General features: G+C 36.7%; 1 protein-coding gene across 4 annotated transcripts in view; it reads right to left on the bottom strand.

Moving 5' to 3' along the window:
- Positions 1 to 23266, bottom strand: part of LOC107685641 (lysine-specific demethylase phf2) — a 27724-nt gene extending 4458 nt beyond the window's left edge. Inside the window, exons 1-18 of one of the 4 annotated variants that reach the window (XM_016482298.1) lie at positions 22460 to 23266; positions 14609 to 14694; positions 13388 to 13502; positions 12981 to 13141; positions 12716 to 12857; positions 12167 to 12353; positions 11598 to 11760; positions 11425 to 11512; positions 10943 to 11049; positions 9611 to 9702; positions 9420 to 9509; positions 8918 to 9256; positions 7990 to 8109; positions 7155 to 7270; positions 6746 to 6924; positions 5796 to 5863; positions 5042 to 5211; positions 1288 to 1589 (exon numbers count right to left, since the gene is read on the bottom strand). In XM_016482298.1, the coding sequence (XP_016337784.1) occupies positions 1288 to 1589; positions 5042 to 5211; positions 5796 to 5863; positions 6746 to 6924; positions 7155 to 7270; positions 7990 to 8109; positions 8918 to 9256; positions 9420 to 9509; positions 9611 to 9702; positions 10943 to 11049; positions 11425 to 11512; positions 11598 to 11760; positions 12167 to 12353; positions 12716 to 12857; positions 12981 to 13141; positions 13388 to 13502; positions 14609 to 14694; positions 22460 to 22557 (2623 nt within the window). In that variant the 5' untranslated portion in view covers positions 22558 to 23266. Of the gene's footprint in view, positions 1 to 1287; positions 1590 to 5041; positions 5212 to 5795; positions 5864 to 6745; positions 6925 to 7154; positions 7271 to 7989; positions 8110 to 8917; positions 9257 to 9419; positions 9510 to 9610; positions 9703 to 10942; positions 11050 to 11424; positions 11513 to 11597; positions 11761 to 12166; positions 12354 to 12715; positions 12858 to 12980; positions 13142 to 13387; positions 13503 to 14608; positions 14695 to 14898; positions 15277 to 22459 lie in introns of those variants that run through there. The other 3 variants (XM_016482295.1, XM_016482296.1, XM_016482297.1) reach the window with 3 other exon arrangements.
- Positions 23267 to 24714: the final 1448 nt, after the last annotated feature.

Here is a 24714-nt window from a genome sequence, read left to right as displayed (position 1 = left end):
GGGGGGGGGGGGGGGGAGACATAATTATCATTTAACACCATATCAGCATCTAAGAAATATTCATGGTAAAATTAAGAGTAATAAATTCAAAATAGTCATAATAACAACAACACATGAATAAATTGTATACAACAATTTAACAATATTATCTTTATAAACAAAAATAAATTAAAATGCATGATTACAAAAAGCAAAAATTAGCTAATTGTACAGATGCCACCATTTTCATTCCTTTTGGAATGTCTTCTCATTTTGGAACGACATATGTATGGTTTAAAGTCGCTAAAGAAAGCAATGTAAATGTGCAATGTCGAAAAACATTAATTTTAAACACATAGCTTGTACATGAGAAACCACCCTGTTTTTGCACTCCATAAACTACAGTGCTAAGTATTTTCTCATTGGACAGGATGTTAGCGTGACACAGATGCACGGCAGCTGTTCTTTGCCTTGCCTCGGCCTGCATGCACCTAGCTTCTTTGAACTCAACTACTCAGGAACACGCAATTTCCAACAATTAAATTATCAAGACAAAGAAAAAAAATGTTTACAGAAAGGAGGAATGCTCATGTGTTTGATAAAACTCTCTCTTAGTGTGAGTCCAAACGGCAATGTGCGTGCTAGTAATGACTAATTAGGGTATCAGATCAAAAAGCATTTAAAACAACAGTTTAAAACTCATGCTAATGGATTATTAACAGGCTACTAATGGTCTTGCTGTTCTTGGAAGGGGTTCACAAAAGCTATAAAAGAGACCACTCAGAAAGGAGGGATTGAAAAGTTCTAGCCAAGAGTAAACACACCTGTCACTTTGCCATGAATGAGAACCCTTAAGTCAAAATCAAACTCTAATCAGAACGTTGATAGAGCAGATTTACACTGTTTGGCTTTGCTCTAAGGGCACCTGGGCAATTCCAAGTCATCATGAAACATCCTTGACAAATTGTCTCAGAGGAACTAATTGGTCTTGATAATAGTGCAAACAAGCTATCCAAGATGAAGGTACGAGAGAATTGCAATCTGTTCTCCAAATGGGTTCTTAAAGGGATAGTTCAGCCAAAAATTAAAATGTCATCATTTACTCACCCTCATGTCATTCCAAACCTGCATGACTTCATTTCTTCTAAATGTTGGGGTCCAAACAACATTACACCACTTAATTGTATGGACGACAAAAGCACTGAGACATTTTTCGACATATCTTTTGCGTTCCTCAGAAGAAAGAAAGTCAATTTTGCGTGAACTACCGCTTTAAGCACAGTAAAAGAATCCGTTTGAAGAACTTACCGTAGTCAGAATCCTTAAAGCAAGCGTCCAGGTGGTCCTGGTCATCATCGAACATGTCCAAACTATCCACGCTGCTGCTCTTTTGCGTCTTCTTGGGCAAGCGTTTGGCCGGACGCTTGCTGTTGCTCGACGTTGCTCCGGCCACGCTGCTCGGCTTCTTGCTGGCTGTGCTGCTGTGCGAGTTGTTCTTTGCTTGGCTATTGCTCCAGGACGTTTGCAGACAAGAGTCTGATGACTGCAGGTTAGCCATGGACAACATGCCCTGGATGGCCTCCTGTGTGCTGGGGGATGCAGGTGGCTGACTGTAAGTCCATCAATAAGAAATACACAACACACACGTACATTACTCTGAGTGTCAGTGGGAATGAGAAGCGATTCGAATTTTAGGTAGTGAGTCGGGTGATGGGAATCAACGAGGTTGGAGATGGACACTTAAAGGTGAAGTGTGTAATTTCTGCACAGCTAGTGTATCAGACAGATTTCCCAGACAAATAGACCCAAACAGCTTCCACTGGTTGGGTAGGTCAAGATGCTTTTACAACCCTCTACATTGCGAGTAAATCACTCGCATATGCGACTAAATCTTCACTCTGGGCGACTAAATGATGTCTAATATTAGCCAATTGCTAATAAATTCTCATATTTTACTCGCCAGTGTGTGAGTTGGAGGCTAAGTATAAGTTTAGCTCAGATATATTTTCACTCGCCGAACACTCTCTGACTGAGCGCATCAGAGTTTCACTCTCCGCCAAGCGATCTGTGCTGTTTTTCAGTTCATCTGAATGGATGTGCAGCGCACCTATATTTAACGTACCGTAAACTCTAGTGTGAAGGCGCACACGACTCGCCGTCGCTTTGTTTCACACGCACGCAGCGAGCTGCTTTGAACTGTTTTTGCACTGATACCAGACTTATCATTTATTTAATCATATCTTTTGGTTTGCGTCCATCAGGTTGTGCCCACCAAATAGAACAAACAAACATATATACATATATATATATATATATATATATATATTTATATTTATCAGTCTGGCGAGTAAACAAAAAAATGCACTAGCCAATGGTGATTCAATTGCCAAGGTGTTCATAGAGGGCTGTTTTATTTAAACTAAAAATCTCAATCAAGAAAACCAGTATTTCCAGGCCACATTATTCAACCACATGACTTGAGGCACTCATTTATGAATTCATTATCAAGTAAACATGTTTCCATTGTAGTTAATGTTCACGTCTTCAACCAATGAATAAATAAACGCAAATATGATTTATTTATGTGCATTATTAAATTTCTATTTGCATCTTGGTGTTTCCATCCAGCATTTTTTTTTTGCAATATCGAGTTTTGGTACTGTTAACTATAAAAAAATACAAGAACATTTAAATGAAAATTAGAACTGTTGCCTTGGCAACTAACTAAAATAAAATTAAGTAAAATAGTAAAAAAAAAAAAAAAAGGGTAATAAAATTATCAAAAGCACATAAAATTACAAAAACAAACTAAAATTGAAACGAATGCTGAAAAATATAAAAGCCAATTCAAAATATTAATAAATACTATAATAATAATATATAAATAATACTAGAATAACACTGGCGATATCCCAAAATCTGCAGAAAAACAGGATGGAAACTCATTGTTTGCAAATAGTTCACACATAGTCAACTGTGCATATTAAAAATAGTAAAATAACGTGAACATAATAATTGCTGTTAATAGTGTTCATCGTCTGTTTGATTACGTCTTTAATTGATTATTCCGTACATTTCTGCCATATGTACATGAACTGACAGTCACCACTGATAAGCTACTACTAAATATTGTAGAAACGTAATTTTCTGTAAAGTTGCTTTGCAATGATTTATATCGTGAAAAGCGTTATACAAATAAACTTGAATTGAATTGAATTAAAATAAAAAATACTATATAATATTGAAATATTATATATATTACAGTATAATAGTTTAATATTGAAAACATTACACAGATCACCTTTAAACCACCATAGAAATGTTTGATGTCATTTCCACTGCAGCTGAGGTATGGCATTGTTATCTGGACTTAAGGCAACCGTTTCGTTGGTAATTATATTTAATCAACTGAACATGTACAGCTAACAGGTGGGCCTGGCAAACTGACATGATAGTCAACTTAAGATTCAATGCAAGGTATCCCTTCATTATCTATAACGTCTCTACTTCCATTCAACCAAAACTGAAAGCACGAGCCAGAACTTACCTGTTCTCTAACAGTAACATCTGCTCAAGCAATAAACCACTCTCACTAATGCTTTTCTAACTTACCTGTCACTAAAACGTTCATTTCCCACCAATTTAATTTGCTCATCATATAAAGCTCTTCCTATACTGTAGATCTTTTCATGTCAGAAGAAGATTCTGCCGTGTGAACTGAGAAGGCTATTGTGTCCACATCTGCTTTTGAGCTTGAGGTAACCAGCAGAAAATACGGATTTAGCCTGTGCAGATTACCACCTATTAAGTGATTAACCAGTGAGGTGGAACAATGAGTCAAAAGCTTGTTTAATGTGGTCGCAACTGACTGGAGGCATTTCCTCCCCACAATCCTGCAGTCATATGTCAGGTTTAAAAGCACAAAAAACAATTTGAGAAATTAACATATTTTAGCCATGTTTTCGTTCTCATTTTGTGTTTGAGCTGATTTGCAGCTTTCAGCGCAGTGGAAATAGACCATCAAAAATGTGCCCAAAACAGCAAACAGTCAAATGAAGAGGAATGGCCTGAAGCTTTTGCTGTATTTGACAAATTAATAGTGCAGTGGGATTAAACAAATAATGCCAGCACGTGTAAACCGCTTATAAAGAACCGTGCAAACTATTACTTTCGCCATTGTTCGACAGATGAAGAAATGCCTGTGCTCGATGTGTTTACAGTGTGAAGTTTAAGAACTAACAGTTCAGCTAGAAATATGACGTGTTTCAGTTCTTTAAGGGTCAGGAACAGGCTTCATCATAAATTGTATGTTCCCTATGGCCCTCTGCCAAAGACAAAACATATCCATACTACATACTCCATCACAAACATACCACATGAATCATGAAAACGTATGAACTGAGGATGTGCAAAACTGACGAGTCGATGGATTGTCTAAATAACTAGTCGCTTTAGGAAGCCTTGTAACATTACACTACTTCAAGGTCATGTACATCAAATACTAGTCAAGATTTTTCACACAAGACACATTCTTGTGTTCAAAAACAGTTAGATGGAGCAAAATAATATGGAACCGAATGCGAGGTCTAAAGCCATGTATTTTTAAACAGTTTTAACTTGAAACAAACAGTTAGATGCAGTGCAAGGGCCAACGATGTACGTCTACATGTGTAATGCATTTAAAACATTTAAAAAACATAAGCTTGAATGCTAAATTGACAGATATTCAAGTCAACAAATATATGGGCTAAATATTTAAAACATTTTATTGCACAAAACTATTTAAGTCTACACAAAAACAGAAGGCTATGGATTATATTATGAAATGTAATTTTTCTAGAGGGATGAAATTTCTCGGAAACTATTTACGATGCCGATTGTCTCAGCATGCTAAAGTATACCATGCTAAAATTCACAGAAGTTGCACTCTTTAAAGTTCTGCTGTTAAAAATACTAAAGCAAAACTAAAATAACAATAAAGTAAATATCCTATTAAGCCTTATTAATAAACTAGGCTAAGCCAAGCCTTTCATACGCATATGGAAAACAGTCATATGTGTACCTGTTGTTGCTGTAGTCAATGCCGCCCACTTGTTTGCTGGCCTGTAGAAGATCCAGAATCCCAGCTGAACTGCCCCCTTTATTCTTAGAGACCTTGGAGTTACGACCTTTGACCTCCGTCTTGGCCTCTGTGTCTATGTGGAGCGATTCCTCATCTGATGAATCTGGACTCTGAAATAACAACAGTATAAACATACACTCTATTTCACAGGATGTGCACAATTTAAAGTATCAACGCATACATAAGAAGCTGGTAAATGCTTTGCTTTAGCAAAATACATTCTAATATACCCTGACCTAAATGCATATGATTTTTCTTAGGTTTGTGTTTTTTTTATTGGTATATCCTGTAACCCCTCACATAGTTTGCCTGTGGGCCTCTGTCGTGATTAACTTTCTCACTCTCATTTGATTCAGTTCACAGCTATTTCCTTCATCAGTTTTGAGGTGATATTTGGCTCCGACTTGCAGCTTGCTCTTTGATTTGCGCCGTATGTTGGTTTAAGTTGGAACATTGTGGGTGAATTACTGCAAGCCGAGAACATCAGCGCTGCAATGTTTTAAATGCATCCAGAAGGAATTAATCAGCTACTTCATGAAATAAAGATTGGAGATTTGGAGTTTGTCCCAATTTCTTCCTGTTTACTGTCAATCAGCCTTTTAATGTTATTACCACTGTCTGATTAAAGAGAAATATTATGGATGTTCCGTTAAATAACACTGGACCGGGCCATTCAAATAGAGTTTATGCTCACCTTCATGTCCGACTGTTGTAGCTTTGGCTTTTTCGCTGGCTGAATGGGCTCTTTGATGTTTGATAAAACTGTAAATAACATCACATGTTCAGCATTATTCTCACATAGCATGAAACAAAAGATTTATTGTTAATCAGTTAAAAGACAAGTCTATATAGGTCCTTGCACACTGAGTCCGAAACTTTCGTATGCGGTTTTCCGTTTTTTACGTATTCGTCATCCTTTCCTATCAAAATGCTTGCTACGGAAAATCGAACCTGGTCCAAATTTTTTTATGACAGACGAAAGTTTCGGAGGCAGTGTGTAAACGTGAGGTCGCATTTATTTTTCAACGTGCGAAAATTTCGGATGAAAAATTCGGACTTTATCTCTTATAGGCAGGCCCATATAGAATCAGCAGTATCAGATTTAATCTCAATGACTGTCAATCACAATTTCTACATATGCATCACCCAGGGACCAAAATTAATTTTACTGTATGTGGTGACACGTGAAATATTCCTCACGTCTGTATATCTGTAATACAATGACCTGAGCTGTTTGCTACTAATGCAAGAAAAAGATTATTAGGACAAAATATTAATTAAAAACTATTATATATTTAATAAAATATTAAAATAATGGCCCACAAGAAACATTTAGGACCAGTACAATTTTACTAAATTCACTCGTCATTTGCAGATTTAATTTTGGACCCTTGCCCTACCCCTTGTGTGTTTGTTTATTAAAAAAAGTTGTCCTTTAAATACCAATAGGACCATAGTACTATCCACTCTGTTTAATACTAATTTCTGTAGACTGTCGCCCAAAATCGGTGTAAAAAATGCAACAGAAGTCTGCAGATTCCATCTGGGCCTGATTATATAGTCTATAATAATTTTTGCTCTTAAATTATGTTTTATTTAATCAGAAAATCACCCTGGCCCAGATCACATATCATGAAACCTTACATGAAAAGTCTCTCTTGACTGCGTTCTTTTTCCTCCTGATTGGGAATTCGTCGATCTTAAGCTCCCCTTCATCAGAGACATACTCATACTCGTCTCTCACAGGCTTGGGTTTTTCTTCCTTTATGTTCTGTATTGAGCCAAAAACACTCGAATTGGTCTGGGTCTTGAGCATCTTTGATCTGAGAAAGCCAGATGATAGAAAAGAACATTAGTTGGATTGTCAGAAGAGACAATCTGGTGCAAAGACACAGAATTGCTCAAAATTAGGGCTGTCAACTGAATTAACATATTTATAAATGCATTTACAAATTATTAGTTTATACATAAATGCATGACAAAAATATAATTTAGCAAAATTAACTGGTTAAATGATGCATGCCTGAATTAACTTCAATACAACTGCACTTACCCTAACAACTTCTTATTTGACAATGAAAATGCAAATTTATTGTCTTTATGGCTGAGTAGACTTTTGTCAAATTTGTGCTCTTCTTCCATTTTCAATAACGAATCGGGTTTGCTATTCTGAAAGATGAAAAGAAACACCAAACAACAATCATTGCACTGAAACTCTTCCCGTCTCACACATTTTCACAGGTCTTTGCTGTCAGCCGCATCCACTGTGATCAGACGTCAAAGACTGAAGCCACTGCGGCTGATGACCTTGAAGACTATCTAGCAGAGATTCCTCTCCATCTGCAAATGTTTGGCAAGTGGCAAAGGAGCACTCGGATCAGGAGACTTGGAGCAACTACAAACATTCCTGGGTTGTCTGGCATTGAATTTTTCCCCTTGAACGAAAGCCTCGTAATGCCTTCTGTTCACCAGAATTAAGCTCTTCCTACAAAAGCCATCCCATGTTATCCAACAATAATGACACAACACACTCATGTTTATAGCAGAAATGAAGGCATATGTAAATACTTAGCTGGCATGTCGGGGATATGACATAGCATTAAAGCATTAGGTAAACTCTGAGCCTGGGTAAAGGGTTCTGCTGATTTGATGAGCCCAGAACAGAGAGTGACTGAGCCGCAGAGTTATTTCTGCTGATTGCTTTGATCTGAAATGTGTAAATCACTTCTGGATGATCCCAAAGCCCTCTGTGCTACTTTTCAACTTGTCAGGGCTTGATATCATTTGCATGGATTTTCAAAGCTTCGTTCTAGCATTGTGTGCATTACACAAATTCTTTTGTTATTCATTACAGTCGTTTCCTTACATTGTAAACCTAACAAACGTACCTTATATTTCCATTTGGCCTCTGTCTTGTTCTTATTATGCTCTCGAATCATCTTAAACTTATCATCGTCATTCGGTTTACTCGTCTCCTTCTCCATAATACTCATCCCAGTCTTTACCAGCTGTGTAATGTGAGGGACAATACAAGTTGGATATTATAAATGGATAAAAGTGCATATGACAGTTCTAGAGCAGAGGAATATATTTACAATATATTCACAATGATTTTGCTAGTGCAGCATCATTACATATTGTTTATGTTCAACTTACTTAAAACTGTTACTGGAAGTTACAGTGACTGTAAAGACATTTCTAACATTAAAGAATTTCTAACAGAAAAGATTTCTGTTTCAAATAAATGCTTGCTTTTGAACTTTCTATTCATCAAAGAATCCTAAAAAATTTATCATAGTTTCCACAGAAATATTAAGCCGCACAACTGTTTTCAATTGATAATAGTAAGAAATGTTTCTTAAAATTAGAATGATTTCTGAAGGCTCATGTGACTTTAAAGTAATTGGAGTAATGACTGCTGGATCACAGAAATATAAAACTATAAAATACAGTTAAACAGACAATTAAATATAAAACAGTTATTTTAAATTGCAATAATATTTCACAATTTGACTGTTTTACTTAGATCAGAGTCTTCTTCAAAGAGTCTTCTTTCAAAAAATATTTAAAAATCTTTCTGACAAAACCTTTGAACAGTAGTTTTTTTTTAATCAGATTTTTACTGCATTTTACTTATTGCATTAAACATTTTGTTGGATGTTTGGTTGAAATTATGATTCCTCTGATTTAAAAAAAAAAAAATCCACCCTTTTAGGTCATAATTCCGAGTATGGGTCACCATACTTGGCCACGTCACTTCACTTTTTTCAAATACATAAATATATATTGAATATCATAAGGCTGAAAAACCTTTACTTTTTTGGGCTGGTCCATCTTGTTCAGGATGTCCCTTGCATGGGATTCAAGAGCTGCCAGACTTGAGGGCTTTTTCTCAGGTAAAATACTTTCTTTTGCTTTCTTCGCTTTCTTTTTGCCACCTTCTTTTATTTTGGGTTCCTTCGGTGGTTTGGGTGCCTTGGGCATTTTGGGTGGTTTGGGTGGCTTTGTGGCTTTCTTTCTGGCTGGCTTATCTCTTGGGGGGGTGGAGATGTGGGCAGGGGACATGGGTACTTCTGGTTCTGACGGAGCAGACGGGGGTTCCTCTGCCGGGGGCTTTGAGTTGCTGGGTTCACTCTTTATGGCTTTTGTTGCGTTCTGAGTCAAAGACATAGTGGAGAAGTTGTCAACCATTACTGATTCTGACAATAGCTGATTGAACATGTACAAAGACATTCTACGTAATAAAAATCAAGATAATTTCTGAGTAAATTAGAGCAAGTAAATTAGACAAGTCTCCAATGACTTTGCAACGTCTCACCTCTGAAATCCGAATCTCTTTGGCAAGATCTTTGATGAGCTGTGCTGGCTTCATGTTTTCAGGAAGCTCATCCTCATGTTCTAAAAGAGCCTTTGGAAAAAGACAAAAGCAAGAGTAACGGTCAAGTTAAATCATTTAAATAAGCAAAACTACAGAATATCAAAAATACTACAATTTGTAGCGAGATGTACCTGTTTTTTAGTCCATGATCTGAATGCTCCATTGACAATTTTGGCACCATGTACCAAGTAAGGTGGTGGCTGCTTGTTTGCTTTATGTAAACCTGCAAAATGTTCAAGAAATTTTGCATCAGAGTCCATTATTCCCATCTGGATCCAAACACTCATCTGGTGCCGTATTAGTAACATAAGACCCTCTCTAGAAAGGGCTGTTTTCTAAATAGGCAAATTGGTGAAAGGTCCAACTTTCCTTAAATCATTAGCAGCAATGCCCAAGACCGTGGTCGCCCTGTCAGAAATGCTCAGAGCATGAAACTCGCTAAAAGAAGCAGGGAAACATTACACCAGAAATAAAAATGCACTACATTTTCAACCGAACCTGTTCAATAACAAAGGCCATTCATATATCAAACTGATTACTTCAATCCAGTGGGGCCTAAAAACAGTCATGCGCCTTTTTGGAGATGATTACATTCAATGATCAATGATTACACTGGACTGGATACACGGCCACTACAGGAAAAATATTCCACACTGTATTTAAATTAATAACATGAACATAAAGTGAAAGCTGAAACAGTGAAATGAGAAGGGAAGCAATACAGCTGGCGGTGGCCCAGTCGGCCTGCTGCATGGGCCAGGGGCCAAGGACTTTTTTTCCCTCTACCTGAAGTCACACACGAGATTTGGACCCTTGAAAAGATGACCTTGAAAGCCAATTCCCCCATCTGAACATCAGATAGCTCAGAGACCCATTGCGGTCCTTTTTGTAATGTGCGCTCTACAGCAATCTGGCAAAATTAAGTAACGTGATGGGGTAAAATTGTGGAAATATAAACACACAGTCCAAGGCCAGATGAGGGAAGTTTAAACACCGGGTTGTAATGGAGCAAGTGATTCTGCCTTTTGAAGCTAATCATCTGTGAACTCCGCGATGCACCAATCTAATGACTGCAATACTATGCCAGCTATCAAGACCCTCCTCATCTGCTCAGCAGGCCCCTTCCAGGATCACGCACAAAGCAGGGGAGAAGGAAGCCATTTGAATCTACCTTACATTAGATCTTTTTATATCCAGTCCCAAAGTTCACTATTACGGATAAATCTTGTGCTGTGCAGGATGGAAAAGCAATTTTTGAAATCAAAACCTTTAAAGCCATTTTAGGGGAGTCACACATGGGAGTTTTGCTGTGAATGATTTAAGCATGCAATAACGTAAATGGATGCAGTGAAATTGACACTTTGTTCTTTTTTACTTGTGAGTTTTGTGGAATTACAAGACCTACAAACAAGCCAAATAAAAAACAGGGTTTTTATATTGACTTATTTATATTAATCACTCACCTTTAAACCGCTCCAGGTAGTATTTCCCCACATACCAACATGCTGTTTCGAAGTTTGGAAATGGAGTGAGGCTGGCAACTTTGAGTCTTTTTTCTACCTCATATGCTCTGAGTGGAGAAGCAAAGGGAGGATTACTGAAAAGTGTGCCTTGAGAGGAAATCGTGGTCTCACACATGTGAGAAAAGCACTTCAGAAGGCAAAAGCATATACTCTTGACTTCCCCTCTTTCTTTTCCTACAGAGGCTTGGAAGTGGCAAGAACTGAAGAGATAAGATTTGACGCTTGAGTGCTTCAATTGCATCACCGCCCACCAGTTGTCATTTTATAGCAAACTGCATGTAAGAACATTTAAAATGGCAATAGCCAAAAACTTTAGGCCTTTATAGTCCCACATAATAGTGACAGTAAGCATCAATATATATATATATATATATATAAAATACATAGCTTGTTTTACAGAAAAAAAAGGGCAGATCACTGACCTCATTTGCATCTCCAAGCTCAGACTGTGGACAAAATGCCCGGAGAAGGCTAAGCAGTCTACAGGAGTCAGTACTGCATTAATCCAACCTGCCATTAAATAAAAACAAGGTAATGTTGTTATCTTAGAGTCATTTAAAAGTCAAATCTAATTATCGGCACCCTGATATCTCACCTGATGGAATGAAAAGAGTTTGCCCTTGTTTCAGTGTGCACTTGTAACACTTGTCCACTTGATCAGCAAAAAACATCTCGCTGTGGTTGGAGGAGGACCTCCAGCGCTCGTACAGAGAAAGGTTGGCAGAAGTGGGCTTGATCAGAAAGAAGATTTTCTCTCCCTTTACAACACACAGGTGAAATACACAGTTCAACATAAACTATACAACAATATTGAACAGCAGAATGCAGTGATTGGTCAATCAAAATCAAGTATTTTCAGAGAACCATGTAATAAAATGTTCTTAAAATGTGCTCAATCTTATGTACTAAAATGACCGGTTAATTGTTAACTACAATACAAATTACTTTTTTTTTTTTTTTTACTTCACACCATATCAATAACTGAATAAGTTATTAATCAATAAATGATATACTTTAAAATAATTAAAAAATACAACACTTCTTTAAGTAAAACTATGGTAAGAGGTAAGATTTAAAAAAATAAATTTCAAAAATGAATACAAATTTTTAATACTTTTTTGTCTTAGTAATAAGGAGCATTGAGGTATAACATGCAGGAGTCACCTTAAGTACGTGATACCACACAGAGGCACCTCCGCACTCAATGTGGAAGTCTGTGTAGCTGTCTTTCACACAGATGAGACAGTATTTGGACACTTTGGGCTTCCCCAACAATGCATCATCAGGCCAGTAATTTTCAACCCAGGACAACGTCCGAACTATCTGCGGACTCTCAACAAAATTGGCCATTCTAGAGATATAAAAAGAAGAATAGTAAATTATTAATTTTACCCAACTCCAATAAATGTATGTTTCTAATGACACGCTAGGGTTGCTTGATTATGACAAAAATTCTTATAATGATTTTGGTCAATATTGTAATCACGATTATTTAACACGGTTATGAGTAAGTCATATGACCAAAACTTTATGTGAGTGATTAATTTGAAAATAGCAATATATATGAAATATACATTTTCTGTAAATAAGGTTGCTATGGCATCTACATTTTAGATACCAGCAAAAAAAAAGAAAACATGAAATTTCAATTGGTATTTGTATAGACTTCTGAAATTTTCACAACCCAATCGAACTTTGTATAGGACTGGTTACCTTGTGTCTGAAAACTCTAGGTTGATCACATTTAATACTTTCTTTCTGTTTGTGCTGTAGTAAAAATCAACAAACTCTTTTAACTTCATTTTGCTTTGTGTCTGTTTGGTTACATCGACAACATCCACAAGAACATCAGGTCCTTTGAACGAAAAAAGTAGAAATCAATTAGAACAACATAAACATATTGCACATACATTCTCATGAGGAAGATATATTTTAAAAAGTGGAACGCTGGTTTTATTTTATCTCCTAAACCACTTACCAACATAGTTTTCCACATCACTGACGTAGAACGTGGGTGCAGGCATAGCCATCCCCAGCCCATCTTTCTTCTGGATGAGAATTGGCTCATTGAATCCATTCTCCTCAAGGTAGTCCAACGTCAGCTGACTTCCAGACAGCTTGACCACCACATCTTCTGAACTGCAGTGGAAAAACACGCCGTCAGCTTGCTACCTACAGTCACCTACACAATCTCTCCAAGACATCATACTGGAATCTTTTTCACATGTCTGGTGGAAAAGTTCAGAGCCTGAGCAAAGCTGATCATGGGGCGCCATCTTCTGGACACTGAATGAACTGAAGGACTTGGACATTATCAGGAGCACTGGCCCTTTAGCTTGGCTGGGATGATCTTCACAAAAGTGCCTGAACACAGGTGTACTATACCTGGGGAATGTTCTGCTGCGCAGCTCTTTTATGAACACCTGACTGCCGTTTTGAACCGGTCTGACGTCTCCGCTTTGTCCCGTGTCATGCTTATTCCAGCTCTTTTTCTTTTTCACTGTTAAAATTGTAAACACATGAAACCATTGAAATAAAGATTGGACACGGTGAACAAAATATACTTCACTCTTTCATTGAAACCAGTTACTTAATAAAGCAAAAATAATAAAAACGTTTGCAAACTGCAGAAACAGGCATAAATGTATGAGTGTGTACAGAAGATAAGAAAATTTTAAACATTAACATAATGATTTGGTTAGTAACCAAATTTTAAAGTCATTTTAAAGTAAATTATTTTCATAAGTCTAAATTCAGTTGGAGGTCTTTAATGGGATAAGACTACTTTAGTCGTAAATCAGTATTATCACTTATATAAAGCTTGTTTTCATTTATTAAAGGGTTGGATTCATACTCCAAATAAAGACTTTCATCTTTTGATTTCACAAAAATATACTGAAAATGATTAAATTAATTAAAATAAAAATGTAATTGTACCCACACAAAGGGAGTAAATAAAAATACAGTAAAAACAGTAATACTGTAGAACATTATTTAATAAAACCGTTTTATATTTTAATATATTTTAAAATGTAATTTATTCTTGTGATGGCAAAGCTGAATTTTCAGCAGTCATTACTCCACTCTTCATTATGTCCTTCAGAAATAATATGCTGATTTGATGCTCAAAAGTAGTTTTCATTATTATCAGTTTTGAAAACTATTGTGCTGCTTAATATGCATTATGCATAATATGCATTAAATGCGTTATTTAATATGTAAAATAATATATAAATTATTACTTATATTGTACCAAGGTAAATTTTAATACCATGTTGAACTGAATTGAATCAACATTGAACTAACTGAATAGCGCTGAATAGTGAGATGATTGCCTTCTATAGAGCTGCTTATAGCTGAACTGAACACTTTTCATAATTGATGATTTTACAGTTGAACTGAACTAAATCAACACTGAGATGAATAATGACCCTATTGTCATTTTAGAGTTTCTTTACAGTAGAATTTGACTTTGTCTCATTTGATTTATTTTTCTGTTTATTACTGTGAAGCTGCTTTGGTATAAAGCGCTATATAAATAAAGGTGACTTAGTAAACGTCTAATTCAACCCCAATTAATTCACAGTATCAAGGAAAGATACTTACAGGTGGATTTGCCGTGGGTCTTTTCACAGTTAGGACAGTGATATATGTCAATATCTGGTGCTTCATCTTCATCTACTCCCACACAGCTGTAACATAACAAACACAGAGTATGCATGTATTTATTTCTAAAGATCCACACAATATTAAAACAAAACAGCAGCTATCAGCAATCAAGATCTGGTTCTAATAGAATCATTGTCCACTGACAGCCATTCAAAATCCACCGTGAATTCTAATGACATATTCTGAATGGGAATGTTAACAGATGGCTTTCTCCAAATATTATAGACCTTCTTTGTGTGGACAAGTCTCTCTCACATCTTCCCACTGTTATTTTCCTGGCCATGGCTGCCCCTTAGTGAGGCCCTAGTGGTCTGCTTTGTTTGGCAGGCTCAGGCCAAATGTCCTGAGATTTTGGCAGTCCAAGGCCCTGGGGAACCATCCTGGTCCATAATCCAGTCCTGCACAGTGGGGATGGTGCGTTTCCGATGATGCACAGTGTTCAGCTTATACGCCAAATATGGCGTTTAGTCTGATGGCCAACAAGATCAACCTTCTTCCAGCTGGCTTCAGTCTACCACATGCCTTCTGGCAAAAATACAGCCAAGATGTCATGAGACATTTTTAACAGTGGCTTTCTCTTCACCACTGTCCCATAAAGCTGCTGAAGCACCCAGGCAACAGTTGTTGTATCACAGTCTCTTCAGTTTGTAACTCCTTCAGAGTTGTGAGTGGTCACTTAGTGGCACTTGACTTCACACAAGTGATCTTCATTTAACTATTTGTGTCTTGTAAACCCAACTGAGTGCACTAGCGTGTCATATTAAAGGAACAGTCCACCCAACAATGACAATTCTGTCTTCATTTACTCACCCTCATGTTGTTCCAAACCTGTATGTTTTTCTTTCTTCTGTATAACACAAAAGAAGATATTGTGAAGAACTGAAATTTTTGGTTCTCATTTAACTCTAATGTAATGTTAAAAAATATAATGGAAGTCAATAACTGAAATATACCAACATTATTTAAAATATCTTATTTTGTGTTCCACAGAAGAAAAAAAATATGTTCATTTTAACGTTTAACCGGTTAACCGACCGTAAGAATTTTGACCAATTAATACAATCAGTTAAACGGTTTAAAGTCATTTAATTATTAATTTTTTCAGTAATTTATCAAAATATTTAAAAAGGTTTGCTGCATGGTTAAAATACGCTACGCGTATAAAAAAAATGTTTTTTAAGGGGGAAAAAACATGTCGCGTATAAGTCGCATTTTTTATTTCATTCAGAAATGCCTAATGCCGACGTGAAATGTTTACAAACATTATAATAAACACTGTAAACATAGTTAGGCTATTTTAGTTCCCCTCACTCCACAACAAAGCCTTTCAATTAACAGTATTTAGAAAAGAACAAGAATTAAAAATATAAGAAGCTATAGCAATATAAACGACAAGCCAAAACGAATTAGGGTAATTTAGGCTAAAACGAAACTGAACCCAACGTTGGGTCTCTCATTCCACACAAAATTAAATGTTTCCATATTCGCGATGTATTTGAATGGCAAATTATTATTTATTATGTACTTCACTCGCGTTCCAATATCCACGTAAAACAAAATGTTTTGCATAACATCACGGCGGTACTGTGATAACACTTAACGGCACAGATTTTACTACATTTTTTTTTCTACATAGTTTTTTTTTCCATATGTTTGACTGACTGTATTTTATTATGCACAGGCTGCACTGAAATGCTTAACTGTGTGCGCACATGCAGCGCCGGCGCAATCAATTGAATTCTAGGCTAAACTAGGCTACTCCTTTTAGTCCTAAAGATAATCGGAATTGTAAAAGGTTTGCCTTTATTTGCTTTGTGTACATTCACAATAAAAAGAAATCTTTGTGCTTTTGTAAAATAAGCCTAAAGAAAAATGCCGCTTTCTGCCGTCTGTTTCCTTTCGCGCAGCACAAAAATACTAGGCTACTTGTTGCACATGTAGCCTAGGCTACAACATGAGAGTGAGAAAGTGAAGACAGAATTTTGAATCTGCTTTACACTGACATTACGAGTTGTCTGCTGATCAGCAGCAAAAAAACAAAAACAAAACATTTAATCCACTGTGATTCAATGCTGTAAATGAACCAAACATGAAAAACCTCCAGGAAGCTGAATACTTTTTATAGGCATTATATGCATTTTTTGTCACCCCATCTGCAGTGCAAATGTTCTTCCTACGTTAATATAAACCTGATGTATCTATAGCACATTCCTGCCATTAGGAGGAGCTGTTCAGGGGTCATGAGCATATACTGAATAGGGAGTGTCCATTATGGCTCTCCTCCAGTGTGGTATAACTACTACATGCAGTCGTATGAATATCGCACATGCTGTCCACTCAGATGGTGGGTGGTGTCAGCACCCTTGAATCATAGCAAAAGTGAAAGGAGCCAAGTCTCACTGAGCCTCAGTACAACAAAGAGTGCATGTGGGTGTGAAGGGTCAAACCGCCCACTCGTGCATCAGGATTAGCAGTGAAATACACTCTTCGATGTTCTTCGTCTTTCCTCAGCTAATCCTTATCATGAGTATCTCTGCATGCTGCCATTAAGAGGCCACTCCCTTTTCGATTCAAAGGAGCAGTTTACCCAAAATTAAATATTGTAAGGTTATTTATTCACCATTATGTCATTCCAAACCCATTTGCCATTTTTTCTTACACATAACACAAAAGATGTTCTAAAGAATTTTCAAGTGCCAATAATTTATAGACCACAGTGATCAATATCCAAAAACATTATAGTACGTATGTGCTATATTATTTAGAAAAGAGCATGAAGATTCTCCTTTTATGTTCCATATATATAAATATATATATATGTGTGTGTGTGTGTGTGTGTGTATATATATATATATATATTTAAAAAATCACATGTACATATGTAACATGTTTTTGATAGTAGTTTCAATGTTTTGTATGTATATGTATGATACTGGAAGTGATAAAAATTAAATCATTAAATGTGAAAATTAAATTATTTAAAATGAAACAAAATACATTAAAAAGTAATATTTTGAAATATGATTACAATTTAAAATAACTGTTTTCTATTTTATATATAGTTTAAATTGACATTTACTCTGCTGAAAGCTGAATTTGCCATTTTTTTTACTGTCACAGAACACAAGTAGAATTTTTGAAGAAGGTTCATGCAACAATAATTTATAACAACCACAGTGGTCAAGATTCAACAAGGACCAAATGCATTATAAAATAATATGTATGTGCTATTTTACTTGTGAAGTACACTGTGAAGATTCTTCAAAAAAAAAAAAAAAATCTCTACAGAAAAAATAACAGTATTTAGGTTGGAACAACAGGAAGGTAATGAGAGAATTTAAAATTTTGTGTGAACGGTTCCTTTAAGACTGAACAGCTTTCTCTCTGTGAAATTACACTCAATACTACATGTCTTGTTGTGCTGGCACAATAGACCTTAAATCGTCAAACAACCGCCTGCAATGGATCCGCAGCAGAGCGCATGATAATGATGTTTATTTACGGGGCCATTTTGTTAAGTGTTGACAGTCCTAGGAGAAAGTCTCAAAACCTCTTTCCAGAAATAGTCGCATCTAAGAAAGCATCTTCTTAAAAGCAGCAACGATACCTTAAGTACCTCAATGCAGTCGTTGCACTCTACTTTGTACTCGAATGACAAGAATGTAACAAGATGACAACTAGTCTTTATAAACTCCTTGAGTAACTCACATCGGTCAAAGGCAAAATTCAAGAAAATTTCACTGAAAATAAAAAGGTACTAACTGGAAGACCATTCATCGCAATGAAACATGCAGGAGACAATGTAATCACACACTGTCATGACAGATTCAGACAAAAATACAAGCCAAATACAAAGAAAAAACTCCAATATTACAGTTTTGGTTATTTGCAGTACAAGAGATTCAATCAATACAACAACAACGCATTAAGGAATATACCATGATAGTATGGCAGCTCTAAATGATTCTCCATGTAAAGTTGTCCACAAGGCAAGTACAATTAGTGTATAGTATTATAACTTATTTAATAAACTTGCGCAATCTGCCAAAGCTGCTCTGTCACAGACTAGCTATTATCGTTAATGGGACAAATCTCATTTAGGATCTGATGCGCCTCTTGTAGCTGGCAATCTGCCCTGAGAAAGAAGGGAATGATGTCATTCATTACCACCTGAAGAGTCGCGAGCACACGCCCACAACCACAAACAGCAGCATGCGGTTAAGAGGTGTGTTTCAGACGGCAGTGTTAAAAAATGTCTTCATTTCAGTTTGCCAGCCAGTAAGTTTACAGAAATCATTATATCAACATGTTTACTCTTGATGAAAATATATGCTGATCATAAAAGAACCTTTTGGAATGGATTAAACATTTATGAAACATCTATAAATACTAGAACTGTTATATGATTAATTCAGGCAACGACAGGAAGTTGTAATAATAGTGTGGAAGTGGAACTACTTATTAATATCTTTGGTGATGATGCTCATTTGACATCAGATCAGTTCAAAAAAAAGATGTTTCTAAAAGTTATTTCTAAATGACTTAAGAGTATCTTTGCTTTAGGGTTACCTAACTTTTCCCATGGCTGCCAAGGGGTGAAAGGGAGGTAAAAAAGTGAGGTTACCGAGTTCACACACCCTTGAACATGCTGCGTAACCTTACAGGGTTCCCACACTTTTTGACCTATACATTTCTATTAATTTTCTTTTAGCTTTCCTGTAATTTGTGATAAGTATTCTTACAAACCATTTGGACTCAGTAAAAGAAAAGAATAAGATATCTTTATCCTGAAAAGAATAAGATATCTTTATGGCTTGTAAGCAAGTACTCTACATAATTTAAACCCATGCATTGAAATATAGCCATATTTAGCCAGTGAAATATAGCATAGAGCAAACTAGAAAAATGTATATTCACTATATTAATTCCTTTTTCTAGGCCTGGAAAACACAACTTTAACATTTCCTCAAAGTTCCAGGTTTTCCATGATTGTGGGAACCCTGATCCTAAGTTACTTACGGATGTTTTTCCTACCAATGGCCATTTGGAAGTCACTTTGATCTAAAGAACTGACAATTCAAAAACTATTAGCCAGACCTAAATAAAATAAATAAATAAAATAGCTTATCAGTCGAATCCTGTGCAATGGATTTAAATGCAGTCAAACGTGTTAAATGGAGCTGAGTGTCCTACACTCTTATCAGTAGCTGAAAGCATCATCAAATTAACCAAATATTTAATAAACAAACATGCAAAGGGTGGGGAATGTGTATAATTGTGAGTAACAGGCATCCCAGTTCCATGAAAATCTGCTGAGCTTTCTGTGCATTTCTACAGTCACAGATTCTCATGTCTATCCAGTACTGAACATCAGTGTGCAATTTTTAAGACAAAAAATGTATATGATATATCTGCATGTACGAATGCTGCAATTGAAACTTTTCATGGATCCGTGCAGCAGTCAAAACTGTAACTTATTACAATGTATTTTTTGTTTCCATGATCTTTTTATAAGTGTGACCAGTTTAAATTCAAGATGTACGCAACATAAAGCTAATTCTTATAGCACATCACTATACAGAAAAATAAATGCTATAGATAACATTATTTATTTTAAAGCGGTGTGATTATTATCAGTGTTTTAAAGCTAGCAAGCATAAAAAGAACCAAACTAATGCCATTGGCAGAAATGGTACTAAATTCTAATATACTGCACACTAGGGATGCACCGATACCGATACTGGTATCAGTATCGGGCCCGATACTGGTCTCCTGTACTCGTTAAAATGCCCCGATACCAAACGCCGATACCACACAGCATGTGATAAGCGCCATATTCAAACAAAGATAAGGCATACATGACTTTCTGGCGAAAGTGAATCTAGCAGCCTGTGTGAAATGCGCTAGGCTGTACTATTCTGCATCAGTACAAATACCTGCACGCGTTGCGCGTGTTTTGCTTGCTTGAGTGTTTGTGCATTATATGAGTGGCTTTGGAATATAATTCGCAGCACGTTTCAGATGAAAAAACGCGACTTCTATTTCTGAAAATATCACAGTTAGGAGATTTATAACGAGTGGTTACCTGCATTGTTACAGCAAAGCGCGTGATTACAGTACTAAGCCGCTGCAATGGAGCAGCTCTAATGCTATTAAATTAAAGATGATGTACCATAGGGCAAAAAAAATGAACAGTGAAAGTAACAAAAACTTGTAAAATACATTTTAATGGGCATAATTAAGTGTGAAAATAACCGAAGGATATACAGTGAAACCAAAAATTATTCAGAGACCAGATATAATTTTTGATATTTTTTTACTAGTGGGTGTGAAACTGTGATAATGTCCAATATTTAAAAAATGTACAAATGCAATAAAAATATCGGTATCGGTACTCGGTATCGGCAAGTACCAAAAATAAAAGTGTCGGTATCGGGCGAGTACTGGAAAAAGTGGTATCGGTGCATCCCTACTGCACACAAATGTTGTACTGGTGAATGCTTATTTAAAAAAAAGAAAAAACTACTATCATGAACATTTGACTTCGATATTGCAATGTCAAAGTAACAGACCAACTAAAAGCCTAAAAATGTTATTTTTGCTATAAAACTGCTGTCATAAACGAATCATCAGTGTTAACATTAGCGTGTACACACTTTTAAGACATACTTAGTCATACCTGGCTTCTCCCTTCATCTGAGCTCAAACAGAGGTCACAGGTTTACAATCACCGAGGCCGGTAAAGCTCAGTCCCTCCAACAGCAACACACACATAAGTGTCTATTTAAACAATTCTTTACACATTTGAAATGCAAGTTAACCGCATATTCAGTCTGACAACGAGAATGAGAGCAGATTCTGTTTACAACGCGTTGTGCGTGTTTCACTCTTTTAGAGCGTTAAACGATAACAGGCGTCGTGTAGTTAGTTATATTCTTGCCTGGAACGGTGGAACTGTAACAATCACTCGGCTCATTAAAGGGTTGAAATTAAACGCGCGTAAATGTATCAGTCAGTGAACTGGAACTCGTTCTTTGTTTAAACTGAAGAAACAATGTTAAACCTGTTCTCGGACAAGTTTCGCTCAGAAAACAAAAAATCAGCGGGGGGAATTTAAGATGAAATCGAAAAATAACAGACTACAGATCGACTCCCATTATAGGATCGAGCTAAACTCGTTGGCTCCGACTAACATGCTGCTGTCAGTGATGCTTCACAGCACCTACGCGGCGAATAAATCTGAACTTACTGGTTTTGGTCATGATGAATACAGTGCATGATAATGGCGAATGACATACATGTTAAAAATGTGCAGAGCAGCTCTGAATCTGCAATGTCTGGCTCATCATATGCAGCCTATTATTCCTCCAGCAGACACCAGAAAGGAAATTACCAGTTTTTACACATTTCAAAGCACTGACATAGAAGCAAATCTCGACGAATAGGCCCACGGCGCATAAAGGAAGGTAAAATGTGTTAAAGAAAAGCCGTTCGTGTTCGCAGACACCCACGGCTCACTACTACGACAACGTCCAGTCTGAGACGCAACCAAAGCGTGCGATGCACGCAGATCGAGTCCACATCGTGGAAAATACATCGAAATGGCTTTACGATTAAGCAAATCTTTTTGTACTGTTCACAAATATGTCAACCGGGCAGGCTAAATATAACTCCGCCTTCTTCTTCAAGCGGCCCTCGCTCTTCAGAGTAATACAAAATGTGCGCACGCGAGCAAAACGCTTCCATCCAAATCCACACTTAAATAGTTGAACGAAATATTGCTGTTACCTGCCGTGAAACCAGTCTTTGCAGGCGTCGCATTCGATCATAAACTGGGTTACGTCGTAAGGTAATCTGCAGATGCAATAGACGGGTACAGTCGCCATGTTAGATCAATTCACAACAACAGCCGGAGAGATGGATGGGGGCAGCAGGAACCTCCCGTAACACAACTACAGCGATATGAAGAGCCGCGGAGCTGCTCCTACGTCCATTCGAACGTTCCCCCGATCAGACGTTACAATGTTACGATGTTAAAATGTTTCCCGCGCTGCATTGACGTGTGCATGCCCCCTGGTGACTATACAAGCGCTGAGACTTTCATAAAGCCCAAGAAAATGCATCCTTTCATTGTAATATTGTTACGTCAGTCTACAAGACGGGAAAAATCGCCTCGGTCATGCTGGTCCAGATGAATGGAGCTCATTAAAGGCTTCGGCTGCTTCTCCGGGTTTCCCGGGACGATAGAAAGACGAAAAACCACCGCCAGGGATCTCCAGCCAACCGTCGAACCAGCTGCAGCAGAGTCTATGACACGTTAATAAGGTCTCGTGCAGTTATAGAAGTGAGAGGATTAAAAGAACGGGTTCGTTTAAATTTTGACAAGCTGCTCATTTTTAACTATAGCTAGAAATACGGCATTGCGCAAACTAAAAGCAAGTAAGATGATTAGTTAAGTCCGCTGCAGTTGTAAAACGTAATGTTTTTTAATAGAAGAAAACGTAAGTCACAGGAAGAAATGTGGGGTTAATTAAAAACTAATACACAACACGCATATGATTTGTGAAAACATTCCACAGATACAGATTCCTTGCAAATGAATCAAAAGTCATACATATTTTTAAAAATGTACCATCAGAGCATGGTCGAAACAATTCAAGTTTCGTGCCAATACATCAAAGTATTATAAAATAAATAAAAAAATTAATTAAAAATCACAATCAAAATGACCGACTGGCAATATGACTGACCACCAAAGTTTGTCATTGCTACTTTGTATGACCAAAGGAAATTTAGTTAAAAAAAAACGCAGACCAGAGGCCAGTGTCTATGATCAAATCTAGTTAGCTGCATATTAAAATAAAATTGGGTCAGCTGTGTTCACACAGTTCAGTTACAACTTGAAACGTAAGTGCAATTTTTACCTATTGGTGGTACCCAGATGGTCTGAGATAGAGATTTGTTGTAGTGTTTAGACCTCGGCCTATCAGTGTGCTAAATGTCTTTTTTTTTTCTTTCTCAGGGCTGCTATAAAGTTAAACTCAGAAAAAGAGGAAGAAGAAACTAAGTTCTTGGTTTACAGAATACAAAATAGTTCAATAATTAGAAACAAATATTTTTGAAAAATATTTACTAAGGTTTATATTTATACAATGTTTTTACAGGTTTTGTAAAGGTAAATTTAAGACTCTAATACCAAGTAAATACAATTTCAGGGATAAATTGAATGGAACACAATACGTTAATATGATCTCTAAATGTAAATGTCTTGTATTAGCAATGCTTCAAAGTTTGAAAATACAACTTCCAACAAAATACAACTTTGCACCCAACCACTAGAATATGGAAATAACTTTTACTGTACCTTCTGATCACACTGCAAAAAAGTGATGTTCTTCCTGTATTTTGTTTGTCTTGTTTTCCAGTGCAAATGTCTAAAGCTTCTTAAATTAAATTCTTAAATCTTGTATGAGAAATTGATCAATAAAGTAAGTTTATGACTACAAGAACAACTACCTGCCAATGGGCTCAGAAAAATCCATTTAATTCAAAGGGAACACAAGTTTTCATACCCCACTGACAGAAGTATGTTCTTGTTTTAAACATAAGCTCATAATTTTTTTTTTTTCAATTCTCAAAAACAAGACATCAGATGTTTAATCTGTAAATGTATCTTGATTTAAAGGGGTCATATGATGCGATTTAAATTTTTCCTTTCTCTTTGGAGTGTTACAAGCTCTTGGTGCATAAAGAAGATCTGTAAAGTTGGATCGCCGGATCAGCTTTCACCGTGGACGAAGTGGAGTCCAGCCCGGGGTCGTCACATGTGGCTGCCGCAAGCCCTCCGGACGCTCCTTCGTCGAATCCACCAACCGCGCCGTTCTCAAGCTCACCGGCCTCCTCTCACTCAAGCCGGCCTCCGCTCACTCTAGGCCGCCGCCCCTCACTCTAGGCCGCCGTGTGTGACGCTGTGTTTCGTTGTGAAAGCAAAACTACTTTGTTTGGTCTTCCAAAAGAGGACAAGACTAGAAATCAGTGGTTAA

The sequence above is a fragment of the Sinocyclocheilus anshuiensis genome, unplaced genomic scaffold, assembly GCF_001515605.1.
Source record: "Sinocyclocheilus anshuiensis isolate Anshui unplaced genomic scaffold, SAMN03320099.WGS_v1.1 scaffold257, whole genome shotgun sequence".
Taxonomy (NCBI): domain Eukaryota; kingdom Metazoa; phylum Chordata; class Actinopteri; order Cypriniformes; family Cyprinidae; genus Sinocyclocheilus; species Sinocyclocheilus anshuiensis.
The sequence above is the reverse complement of the archived record's forward strand: the minus strand, read 5'-3'. Positions and strand labels throughout refer to the sequence as shown.